This window comes from Gopherus evgoodei, chromosome 2 (genome assembly GCF_007399415.2).
Source record: "Gopherus evgoodei ecotype Sinaloan lineage chromosome 2, rGopEvg1_v1.p, whole genome shotgun sequence".
In the NCBI taxonomy this organism is placed as follows: domain Eukaryota; kingdom Metazoa; phylum Chordata; order Testudines; family Testudinidae; genus Gopherus; species Gopherus evgoodei.
In genome coordinates this window covers 181,408,529-181,421,624 of record NC_044323.1, presented here as the reverse complement: position 1 = coordinate 181,421,624, position 13,096 = coordinate 181,408,529, and the positions used below count along the sequence as shown (strand labels likewise).

General features: G+C 44.5%; 1 protein-coding gene across 2 annotated transcripts in view; it reads right to left on the bottom strand.

Moving 5' to 3' along the window:
• Positions 1-6,739, bottom strand: part of NUP153 (nucleoporin 153) — a 72,672-nt gene extending 65,933 nt beyond the window's left edge. For both annotated transcript variants that reach the window (XM_030552443.1, XM_030552444.1), the window contains exon 1: positions 6,419-6,739. In XM_030552443.1, coding sequence (XP_030408303.1) covers positions 6,419-6,520 — 102 coding nt within the window. In that variant the 5' untranslated portion in view covers positions 6,521-6,739. The remainder of the gene's footprint in view (positions 1-6,418) is intronic.
• Positions 6,740-13,096: the final 6,357 nt, after the last annotated feature.

Sequence of the window (13,096 nt, the reverse complement as noted above, 5' to 3'; positions counted from 1 at the left end):
TTAGAAAGAGGCTTTAAATTAAATAAACCTGGGAACACACATTTTTCCCAGAATAAAAATATCCACACCTGGAGTTATACTGGTTTAAATTCACAGCTCAGTAGCTATAAGTATAACTTTCCATCATGGACCATCCTTTAAATAATTTTTAAACCAATTAATTAAACCAGCTTTTATTTTAGTGTAAGAGTCGCATATTTCAGTTTATCTTAAACCTGTTCCCAACAGTCTTAAACTGAACCAGAAAGGACTGCTCTAAAACCAAAATAAGAGCATCCACGCAGGGGTTTCTACCTGTTTTTAAAAAATGGTTTAAATTTACATTTTAGATTAAATTGGTGCAACTTTGTGCGCACAAGCCTTGAATAAGTGTTTTGACAATGGGATAAAGAAGAAATGGCAGATATTTGAAGTGTCATAAAGAAATAAACCACTCAATCTGGTGAATGCCCAGACAACGGGACGAATTGAGATATATCTGACAGCAATGCATGAAAGTTGTCCAAATTTTTCATGGCTATTCTTGGAAAGAATCAGATGAGAGACTAAATATAGAAAGAGTGGACAAACTGAGGAATAATTCTAAAGTTCTGTTCTAATGAGTCAAAATTAAAAAATTTAGTTTCTGCAAAGTGGCATTTTGGAATACCCAGCATAATTATTACTTCTATAGCACCAGTGACCACAAGAGTGTATAATACAAAATGTAAAGTATTAGAAACCAGGGACTCTCAACATTTCATAGCAGATCATGTGTTAACAGAAAGATTATACAGTAATTCCTCACTTAAGGTTGTAGTTACGTTCCTGAAAAATGCAACTTTAAGTAAAATGATGTTAAGTGAATCCAATTTCCCCATAAGAATTAATGTAAATGAGAGGCTCAGGTGCCAAGGAATTTTTTTTAAAACAGACAAAAGACTATATTATATATACACACACACAGTGTAAGTTTTAAACAAACAATTTAATACTGATAGCGATGATGATTGGGAAGCTTGGCTGAGGTGGAGGAGTCAGAAGGTGGGATATTTTCCAGGGAATGCCTTATAGCTAAATGATGAACTAGCAATTGGCTGAGCCCTCAAGGGTTAACTCTCAGTTTACAAGGCAGCAGGAATGGAGAGAGAGGAGAGAGCATTACAGACAGAGACACACAGTGTGTGCGTGAGAGAAAGATGCGCATTTCACCTTTAAGTACACTGCCTTGTTAATTAGATCAGCTTGCTGAGACCTCAACTGCTGCTGCCAGCAAGCTCCCTCTGTCCTGAACCCTGTCGTGTCCCCCCCACCGCTGTATGGAAGATGGGGTAAGTGGGGTGCAGGAGCAAGGGGGAGGGGGACACCCTGACATTAGCCCCCCTCTTCCTCCACTCCCCCCCCCCCCACAGCAAACTAGAGTCTCAGGGAGCAGCTCCAAGGCAGAGGGCAGGAGCAGCACATGGCAGTGGGGGGAGGGACAGCTGCAATTGCTACCCTGTTGGCAGCTGCTGCACAGGGAACTTAGGAGAAGAGGGAGCTGATAGGAGGGCTGCCGGTCCACCCTGGTTCCAAGTCCCCGCCAGCTAGCTGCCACGGGCTGCTCTTCCTGCAAGCAGTGGACAAAGCAGACACAAAGCAGACGTCTTCCAAACGACAATAGAAAGGGAGCACTGCATAACTTTAAAACAAGCATGTTCCCTAACTGATCAGCAACAAAACGTTAACTGAGAAGACTTTAAGTGAGGAGTTACTGTACTGGGGACCACTTTTTCTCCTGTGTCAGGATTGTGCAGAATACCTCCCTTTCAAAATTTGCAAGTTGCACAATATTTATGCATTAATACAGTATCAGAAAAATATTATGAACAAGTCAATCCTTTTTAGCTGTCTTTCATGTGACACAGCAGCTGGAAAAATAGAAGAGCTGCACAACATGATCTGTCAGTTTTCCGTAAGTGAGACGTGGTCCACAGACCACTTTTAGAAACAGTAATATAGACAAAATAATTTAGGCATGTTCTTACTCTGAGAGAATCTCATGCTCTAAATTGATGGATAAACTATGTAAGATACAAAAGCGGGATATAAACATTACTTCTCTCCTTCAAAAAGGAATTTTCTCCATTACAAACTTTATTCTTCCATTGGGAATGAAAGAACCTAAGCCTTGAGACAGAACTGAAGCATATACCTATAAGGACTGTTATGAACCGACAGTCTTGTCTACATTTGTGCTGGTACTACATGCTAATACAAGGTCCCTGGGAAATATACACTAATGAACAGTGCTATAAATTGTTTCACAAAACTATGCTAAGCTACATTTAAAGTGAGTTGAAATAGATGAAAATTGGTAAAAATGCCTGTACCCACTCTACATTGGCATTTCCAGCTTTACTGGCACAACTGCTAGACCAGGAGTAGGCAACCAAAGGCGGCACACAAGCTGATTTTCACTGGCACTCACACTGCCCAGGTCCTGGCCACTGGTCCAGGGAGATCTGCATTTTAATTTAATTTTAAATGAAGCTTCTTAAACATTTTAAAACCCTTATTTACTTTACATACAATAGTTTAGTTATACATTATAGACTTATTGAAAGAGACCTTCTAAAAACGTTCAAATGTATTACTGGCACGTGAAACCTTAAATTAGAATGAATAAATGAAGACTTAGTACACCACTTCCGAAAGGTTGCCGACCCCAGTGCTAGACTAAATGTGAGACAACTGCTAAAAATTCTCAGTGTAGATAGTAATTTTTTATGCTGATGGCAGAAACTGTGTTAATACCTGCTAACAAGAATAATAGTTACACTGTTCTTGATAACATGGTTGCCACTTATGTACAGATGGTATCAGAGATAAAGCATGAGCTGAAATGAGCTATAGCCCAATTCTTGAAAGAAAAGAAACTTTTAAAACCAGTTTCTTACACCAGCCTACTACTGAACTAAAAGCATGTAGAGACAGACACACAAAATACTCAAATGAACATTATCATCTTAAACTAAAAAATATCTGTCTCATTTACAGAACATCAACAAATTATGCTGTTGATTGCAAAATTCTAAAAGTTATGCCTAATCATGAGACATTTCTCTTCCTAGGATGATTCAGCAGCAGACAATCAGATGTTCCTCACAGAACAGGGCAGGTAGTTCAGATATATGACAATTTTTTCTTTCTTTCGGCTCTTAAATTTCATGTCACTCAGAAGCAAAACAACCAACAGTTTAGAATCATTGATTGTTCGTGTGCACATGAAAAAAATAATGATTTAAAAGCACTAGTACATGCAGAACTAGGTCTGAAAGAGCAACTGCTCTATACACACAGACCCAGGCATCAAGCCTCACCGACTTCAGTAGGGTTCCACAAGCTCAAAGCAATTTGCATGACCATGACTTGGGAGGGGGCTGCAATACTATAGCTCGGGGTGGGCAAACTATTCGGCTCTCCAGATGTTTTAATCTGGCCCTCAGGCTCCTGCTGGGGAGCGGGGTCCAGGGCTTGCCCTGCCCCACACGGCTCCTGAAAGCAGCAGCATGTCCCCCCTCTGGCTCCTATACCTAGGGTCAGACTGGGGGTGCCACACGCTGCCCCCGGAGCTCCCATTGGCTGGGAACCGTGGCCAACGGGAGCTACAGGGGCAGTGCCCGTGGATGGGGCCAGAGGGGGGACATGTCGCTGCTTCTGAGAGCTGCTTGAGGTAAGCGACGCCTGGAACCTATACCCCCGACCCCCTCCCATGCCAACTCCCTGCCCCAGCCCTGCTCCCCCTCCCACCCTCCAATCCCCTCGGTCCCAGCCCAGAGTACCCTTCTACACCCCCAACCTCTCATCCCCAGCCCCAACCCAGAGCCTGCACCCCCAGTTGGAGCCTTCACCCCCTCCTGCACCCCAACCCCCAATTTCATGAGCATTCATGGCCCCCCATACAATTTCCATACCCAGATGTGGCCCTCAGGCCAAAAAAATAAATAAAAATAATAATAATCAATGTAGTTGCACTAGTGCAAACCCCTTGTGAAGACATACTACACTGGTGCAGCTTACCCAGGTTTCAAACACAGGTAAGCCAGTGAAAGTCACTTTTTACACCAGTGTATAGAAAGTTAGACAAATCCTTGAAACTACAGATGACATATCCCCAAGATTAAAACCACGAGTCTGAACCTTAAAGTGAACATACAGGTTGGTGGCAGGCTTTAAAAAGCCTGGCTAGTAAAAATTGACTTACTCAAGGGGGAAAAAACAAAGAATTGTGCTTTTAGGCTTTAAAATTTCTGCCTGGAAAATTGAGTTTTAAAGCATGACAATAAAGAAAACGTTTTTCTTATTACACCATGTTACATTTGTAAATTTGACCAGTACATTCAAGTATCTATTCTTAGGGCCTGATCCTCCATTCCCAAACACATGCTTACTTCAGCACTTATCCAAATGAACCCATTGGGAATACACAAAGACAACACAACTGGTCCATTTAGACTAGAGGATTAGGTCCATAATTACTATCTAAAGCTTTCCATACATCTCCTTCAAAGTCACTCCTCAACTAGCAGTGATCAACACATTCATTACTTGCTACTTCAATACTTCTTTAGCTTTTACACAAATGTTTCAATACTACACGTAGAGATGAAGAAACTCACTTTTACTGTTTAGATGTCATTAAACTACTATCTCGTAGAGCAGTGGTTCTCAAACTTTTATACTGGTGACCCCTTTCACATAGCAAGCTGCAGAGTGCAACCCTCCCAATATAATTAAAAACACTTTTTTGTATATTTTAATGCCATTATAAATGCTGGGGGTCAAGTGGGGTTTGAGGTGAGGGGTCGCAAGCTGTCAGCCTCCATGCAATAACCTCATGACCCCCAGTTTGAGAACCCTGTCCTAGAGCTTCAGAAACAGATGCAGAACAGTGTTATGCAATTGTATATGTATACTTAAGGCTGTAGAAAAGTTTCTATTATTCCAAGAAGCAGTATATTATGAGATTTATGTTGGATAATCCTTCACTTTATATACAAACAGAACATAACTGAATTTGTATTAACCTAGTTCAACAATTTACATAAACACATTCCGAAATGTATGCATACATATATACCCATACAGATGAGATCTGTATAGTACATAGGTATCCGAGCACCCTAAAACTCCTAGAAACACACACACTAATAATGAGGGATCTATCTGCCTGTCCACCAGCCATCCCACCTAGTTTCTGGATTTTTATCTATAAATGCCCAGCAGTGTCAAGTGCTGTAATATATAAACAAGTTATTTTGTTATTTATCCACCACTTCAGCAAGATTTAAAAAACAAAACAGGTTTCTTTAATATTGTTATTTCTTATACTGTATTAGCACCCAAAATGTGCTAGCAACAGATATACACAGAATGAAGTACCAGAAACATTTATGTGAGGGGTTAAAGAGTATGAACTATTTGCCTACTGAAATTATCACAAGGACAACTAACTGCATCTTGGTTTGTAACATGTTTTGAAACTTGTACATAAAAATTAAAAATTTGGCTAGTTTGATCTTAAAGACATTCAAATGTCAAAATTCACTGTATGCTAACTAAACACCTATTTAAGATAATGTCATTCTAGAGGTTTATCCTGATTGTGTATAACGTTTGAACAAAAGTGAACCCAAATCATTCCTGCTGATATATAATTATCTTTTGGCAATCTGAGCTGGGAAGCAACCAGTAAGTTGGGCAGTATAGGAAAGGAAGACTGTATCAAGAGTGGAGCTAAACCACCCTAAAGGACCAGAGATATTACACGATGGACAGAGTCAAAGTTTACATCCTGGGAAAATCGGCACCCTACACCAACTCGTCTGTGTGACAGGAAACGCTCTCCAGATTTTTCCTTCCAACGCTTTTCTTTCCCCCGTTCCCGCCCCATCAAAGCTGTCTGAAGCAAACTGAATGAGACGGGGTTAATTCACACATGGCACCAACTGCGCTAAACAAGTTTCCTCTTCCCTCCAGTGACCCCTCCCAGCGTCACCGAAAAAAAGGCAGGAAATCCCTAACTCCCGCCCCCCCGCTCCGCTCCCAGAGGGAAATCCCAAACCCCTCCCCGCTGCCCGAGGAAACCCCCACACAGGCATACCGGCCCCAGCGCATGGGAAAGCCTCCCACACACGCACCGCCAACCCCGCAGGAGACGCCTCCCCCCCCGTTTCCCTTGTCCCCCCACCCCGGGCCGTGGCTCCTCACGCGCCCCCTCACAGCTCGGGCGGCCCGATCCCCTGCCGCCCCCGGGCTCCACGTGGGTCCCCAGCCCGCGGGGCCTGGATAGGCCAGGGAGCCTCCACCCGGCCCGGCGGCTCCCAGTCCCCGCGGGCCCCCGTGAGTCAGAGCCCCCGGCCTGGCAGAGCGGCGCGGCCCATCCCCGGCCTCTCACCTGCTTGTTTCTCGGGTAGGGCTTCGAGGCGCCCAGGTGGTACCGCCGGGTCCGGATCTTCCCCCCTCCGCTGCCGCCGCCGCCTCCCCCGCCCGAGGCCATGCTGGGATCCGGCCCCCCAGCGCAGAGCGGGCCCGGCCCCCGCTGGCTCCCCCTTCCCCCCGCGGCCTGGCCGCGCCGCGCGCTCCCTCCTCCCCTCTGTGCTGTCACTGTCACTATGGAGATGCCCCCGCCACGCGCCGCAAGGCCTGTCTCGCGGACTCCGGGGCCTCACGCGCTTGCTGCTGGCTGCCGGCTCCGTCCCGCCCGCGCCGCTGCCGACTCCGTGCTCCCCTCCCCCCGTCCGACCAACCACACAGCGCCCGCCCAGGCAGGGCGCGTCACTAACTCGAGCACAACCGGATGCGTCATCCTGCTGCGTCTTACCCAGGAGCCAGTGCTCCCCCCCAAACGCTCATGGGAAGTGTAGTTCCAGGAAATGGCAGCGGCTGTAAGCGCTGGCTGTGGGGGAAGGGGAGGTAGAGAGCGAGCTAGGTTCTGGCCAGGGGTGTGTTTTCCCAAGCTCCAATCGGAAAAAGTTCGCACAGGCAAATACGCAGAACCCCACCATCGTGAGATGTTTTTAAGGCTTTCGCATGGTTTATTTAGCGTTTTTGGAGGCTTCAGGTTGGCAATGCTGCTGTGTAAATTGAGGTTATGCAAGCACATAGTCTGGTGGATGATTTCCACGCTGCAGCGATCAAAAAGATTTGAATCAAGCTAATCAGAAAATGTGGCAAAGAAAAGGAACATCTGCCACTGAGTCCATCACTGCTTTGGTCCATAAACCAATTATTGTGAGCCAGATTGTGGCTGGCTGTTATGAAAGCCCACAGGGCAAGGGGAGGGACACAGTTGTTTTGTTAGGGTGCAGGGTAATGAGCATGGACAAGCACATCATGTGCCACTTGAGATAAGTCCTTTATAGATTATTTGTAAATGACACACAAGAGTCAGAACAATTTCTAGGTGAAGTTAAATCAACAACATGTCTAGCAAAAATTTAGTCACTACAGTTACATAAGTGTTAATGCAAACAAACACACTAAAAAGGGCCAAACCTTAGCTGCTTGAAACAAGCCCATGAAGTGATGCTGATTTATAGATAATGACCTGGCCCATTATATTTATAAATCTATGTCAAGTATGCGGTGAAATATAAAAATGCCCTTCCAGATAGGTTTAGAGAGAAAATGTTGCCCCACAAATTGCCTTCATTGATCCCTGGAAAAGAAAGAGTCATTCATTTGTTACATGCCTATTTATTCTTCCTCATTATGAAGAGCAGTTCACAAATATGGGATGGACTTCTTTACAAAATGGCCTGAGTATTAGTAAGGAACAAAAAGGGTCACCCAGTCACTGAAGTTTTACTGAACTAATTCTTCACCAGATTTAAGGTTCTAGGTGATTGGCACACAGATAAAGGGAAAACATTTGAATCAAGAGTATTTCAACAGGTTTATGAGATTCCAGGAATCTATGACTCACACCACAATTGTTTGGGAAGGTGGAATGGGTCAAAAAAGGTTAAGCAGGCTACCTTTTCAGAACAGCATCAAACAGACTGTAACCAGCATTTCTCATTATCTTGATGGCCTATAAACAGCAGCCATTTAAAGTACAAAATGAATCCCAGTATACCTCATGTTTGGACAAACTAAGGACCCCAGGAAATCTCCTGTAGAGTTTCTGGGAAGTAGCAAAGGAATTTGGATCATTTGAACTATATAGATATTCCACAGCCCCAAACTGAAAAAGCACACATTTCCTTGGGAAAATTTGAAACCCTTTGAAAATGAAAAAAGACTTCAACTATAAAGTTCATATGCGGAAACTTTTTTGGGTGGGGGAAGGGGACATAATCTGATTCCACATTCTTAGTGGAAGGAAGGATAGGAGCCCTAAAACCAATTAACCTTGGGAGGGATTCTTTATGGTATTGACAAGAATAAATGAAGTGGTTTATAGCATACAGGTGGATCCCAGGACTAAGCTCAAAATTACCCAGAAGGTTCATCTGAGAAGATACCAAAGAGTCAGAATTCCAACTTGGCTACCCCAGAAACTGAGAACACTGTTTAGCTGAGGCTGAAAGACCAATGGATGCCCTGTTAAAACAGAATGGGCAAAGTCCCTCATTGTTGCCCCAGCCCGCAGACTTCACAGAAACAATGAAAAGCAGCCCTTCCAAACTGCTGAAAGAAAATCAATCAGGGAGCGACAGGCTTTAAATAAATTTGGATGGGAATAAAATTAAGTCAGGAGTAACGGCATGGAAAGTCCTGACAGGAAGAATACTATGTAAATCATGTAACCCATATTAGAGGCAGTGCTGGTAGACTAGAATGAGCTGAAGAGAATGGGACAAGAAGCCAAGTGAGGGAGACTGAGGCAGGGTTGTGTGGGACAGTGGGAAGAGTTGTTCATTGTTTGTTAGCAGACTCCACAGAAACAGTGGAAATACTACAGGAGTTTGCCTGTGGCATGCCCCAAGCATGCCCATTATGAGTTCCCATCAGAGCCCCAGACTGTCATGCACAAGTATAAAATCAAATTGACAAAAACTTTGTGCTACATTAACATTTTCTAACTTGGACACCAACATTTAGGGATTTATGCACCTCCCCATCCCTTTTATAGAGCAGTGATCTCTCCCTTCTCCCACTACATATCATCTCCTTTCCTGCATCAAATCCTTCTTCCCAATTGCCCTTCTCCTTCCTAAATTATTCAGTCTCTATCCTCCTCCCCCATCCATCTGGCTCCAACCTACCCCCAAGTCTTTAACCTTCCAAAATCCACTCACCCCCAACCACTTATGGGGTCTCATTCACTATTTGCATAGACTTCTGAACAAGGAGCAGAAATTTTGGTGAGACTTTTTCACTAGCCTCCATGGAGGAACTGACCATCTGTTCCTTCCTCAGACAGGATGGTAGGCCACAGCTGTCTGTGCTCTACTTCTAGATCCAGAGATCCTGTTTTTAATTCCTCCAGCTTGGGGTGGGAGATTGGAGAAGCCTGTAACTCTTTTGCATCAGTAAATCCCAGTTTGAGCATGATCAGACCAGTCCTTGGTCCCAGCTTGCAGATTGGATGGTAAGGCCAAATCCAAGATACCAAGGGGGAAGTGACAGAAGCTACAAGTTAAATACTTTGTATATCTGCTTTATAAACCTAAATGAGAACTGGGATTGTTTCAGCCCCAGGATGGACACTCAACAGCAGGGATCAGCAATCTGCTTGAGATAAAATCTTACATCCACTACTTAGATTCAGAATTCTTGAGGGACAGCTGCACAGGTGGTTGGAGAAACTACAAAGTTATGTTATAGCATTTCTCCTTAATCAAGCCCTTAGTGAGTGCTAGTATAAGTTAATAAATAATAAAATAAAATAATTTGGGGGGCAAGGATTGTCTCTGACAATGTGTTTATACAGTGCCTAGCACTGCTCTTGGGAAGGAAAGTAAGGATGGTTGGGGTCACTGCAAGAGAATGACAGAGAGGGTCAAATGGCCCAATGGGCACCGCCCTCTAGAAGCTCGTGGTGTAGGTGCCTTGATATTAACTAAGCATCTGCAGAAGCTGCAACCTTTATGAAGGAACTGCTCACTCCCCTCCTCCTGCCTCCACCCGACTCTGCCCACTATCCAGTCCCAAAGCTCCCTCTTCCCACCATGTTCTCAGTTCCAGGGCAGGGGACCCTACGTAGTTTATTACGGGCTCTGGGGAGATGGGTTCATGGGATCTTGAAGTGGCACTTCCCTATCTTCGAGCCGAGCGCTGAACATGGGGAGTGAGACAGGGGAAAGATACATTCTAGAGAAACCTCAACCCAAAACAGCCTTAGCCTCATCCTCACGCCACCTAGGAACACACCCTCACAGCAGCCCCAGCCCCTCTCTCCAACCCAAGAGGCACAGGACAGTTTTACAGCCAGTTTGTGACTCACGGAATGGAAAAGGTGGAGCAGCAGCACTTTAGGCCTGGAGAGCCTGAGTAAACAACTAATCATCTCAGACCCCCAGAGCCAAGGCCTCCTGACCCAGGGAATGAGCATAGCTGACTGGGTAACAGGGAGAGGACCACCACCATCACCACCCAGCCTCTGGCAGGGCTGCAATGGGGGAGAGGGAACCACAGAACCAATGGTCCCTCTGGGGCCAGGATACTCCCTTCTCTGGCAGTGGATGGAATGTGGAGTCCTGTGAGGTAAAGGGCGGAGTCAGAGAGGCAAAATATTCTTCAGACCTTAGACCAGGTTGACTACGTCAGGGGTTCCCAAACTTTTTTCCCTGATGCCCACCTGTACAGCTGCAATAGGCACTGTGGCCCACTATTAACACTTCGAGGAAAATTATTAATTGTAATGATTACTTACATATACATGTCACAGTAAATACATGTATATTTCCTTTTAATTTTAACAAATGATTGTATGCCCTAGCAATATGCACTCAAAGAAATGCTTACAAATCTTTGAAACCCAACAGTTATAGTAAAACTACACGTTAAAAAAAATGTTGAGAGCAAAGTGTGGTGTTCAAACAGGAAAAACTCAATCTGGTATAAAACTGGAAATAAGCAAAACAATTTTTTTAAACAATCCATTTAAAACCAGACGTGTTATTTGTTGATTTTAAAACAAAATAGTTGTCCAACTTTGAACACTATATTACATTTTCAATTTTTTTAAGTGTAAAAATCTGAATTCTTGTGCTTTGTAGGTAAAGACCCAACCCTACTCTCTGCTAATTATAAAACAATCAAATATTGTAAATAAAATAGAAAATAAACTTACAGACCAGGAGTCTTCTTAATGGGATGGAAGTGCCTGCTTCTCCTTGTACAGGTTTTCCAGTTGGGGACACACGTTAGTGAGGCTCAACCAAATCTCATCTTCAATTTTCAGCCCCTTGCTGACTCCAGCCCTGTATGCCTTCCCTGCACAGACTGTCAGGCAGGGCAACTGGATGGGGCTGTGTGTTCTGGAGCTGTGCTGCGGGGCCAGGGTTGGGAAGGGAAGGAAAGGATGAAGTTTAGGGGGAGGGGCAACGCCCCTACAAGCCTCCCCCAATCTCTGCCCCTGACTTGATTGGGGAATGCAGTTTTGCCAGTGGATTACCCGGGATTGTGTTGTAGTCCACAGCCCATAACTTGGGAAGCCCTGGACCACGTGACATCACATTGAGGGCATTGGCCTCAAGTGAGAATCTTGCATGGGCAGGCAGACTGCAGGGCACAACTGTACCAGGGTTTAGTAATGAAACATGGCTACTGTATTTGGGGCTTACAAACCTCACAGAGGTTGGACCCCAAATTAGGCAGCTTACATACCAGAGGTGTAGGGGTCACTGCTACCAATGTACACAATTCAAGCCATACAGTCTAGATCTCAACACAACAGGCAAATTATACCAATAAAGTGAGTTCAGTTTCCAGAGCTGCAAAGGTCTCGAAGTCCTTACCAAACCTTCTCCATCAAGCTTCAAGAGGCCTACACATACATCACTTCCCTCCCCCCCACCCTCAGTTCCCCTTGAGTCCATCACTCTCCCTTCTCCTCCCCACACACATCCATCAACTCTCCCTCCAGACCACCAGTTCCTCCTTCAGTCCTCTCTTCAAAGGGTTCCCAAACTGTAGGTCTGGATGCAAAGCTGGTCACTTCACACTATGGACTGACTGGGCAAGCTCTTCACAGGAGCTCTTAATAGCAGGGAGGAAAGTACCTGGTGATTGCACTCTATGTTGCTGCACCCCCTGCCATACAGGAGGCTTTTTGCCTTATGGGTCATGTTCCACTCACAGCTTAACAGGTCTATGTGAGAATTTATGCTAGAAGATGCCTATCTGCCTAGCAGAGGCAGGGCTGGGAGAGGATCCAGCAGCAGGTAAGAGATAAAGCAACAGAAGTAGAAATTTCTGGTCAGCACTCAGAAAAGCCAATAGTGGCATAGGGCACACAGAGTAGTTGAGGGGAAAGGTGGAGACAGCACTGTGGGTGGACTGTGCACTCATTGTGTTACTGTTGCATTCTTCGGCAGCCTGTTCCTCTCATCTATTATTGGTCTGTACAGAAACAGCACAATAAGTGAAGTCCACAAACTCCCACCAGTCAGCCCCTTAAAGGAGGGAAACCTATTTGAACCCCTTCTGGTTACGCAATTGGCCCACTGTTTGCCCTCACAGATTTTGTTCAGGTCACTTTATTTTTAACAAGTTATCAGAAAACTAAAGATTCAGAGCTTCAAATTTGATACAAATCAAATCATAACACTAAATTTAAGCCCCCTGCACTTCAGAACCAAATTCACCATTGGCTATAGTACAAGGCATTAACTATCAATGATTAGGTGTTGGCATTATTAATAAAATAATTGATTCAACAGCCATTGTATTTATCAGTTATTAAAAAATGTGTAATGAGACAGTACATGGTTTACAAACCTCACTTACGTTATGAATCATAACAGAAACTAAAAAAGCTAGAATGATGACCTTCCCACCAACCTAAAACAACCGTGTCATATTGCTGGTGCCAGATCAGATGTGAAAGTGAGGTCTTGATTACCTGTGATAATTAAAAGACTATGGCATCTTCAATAGCCTTGCTACTGGCAAAAAAACAAAA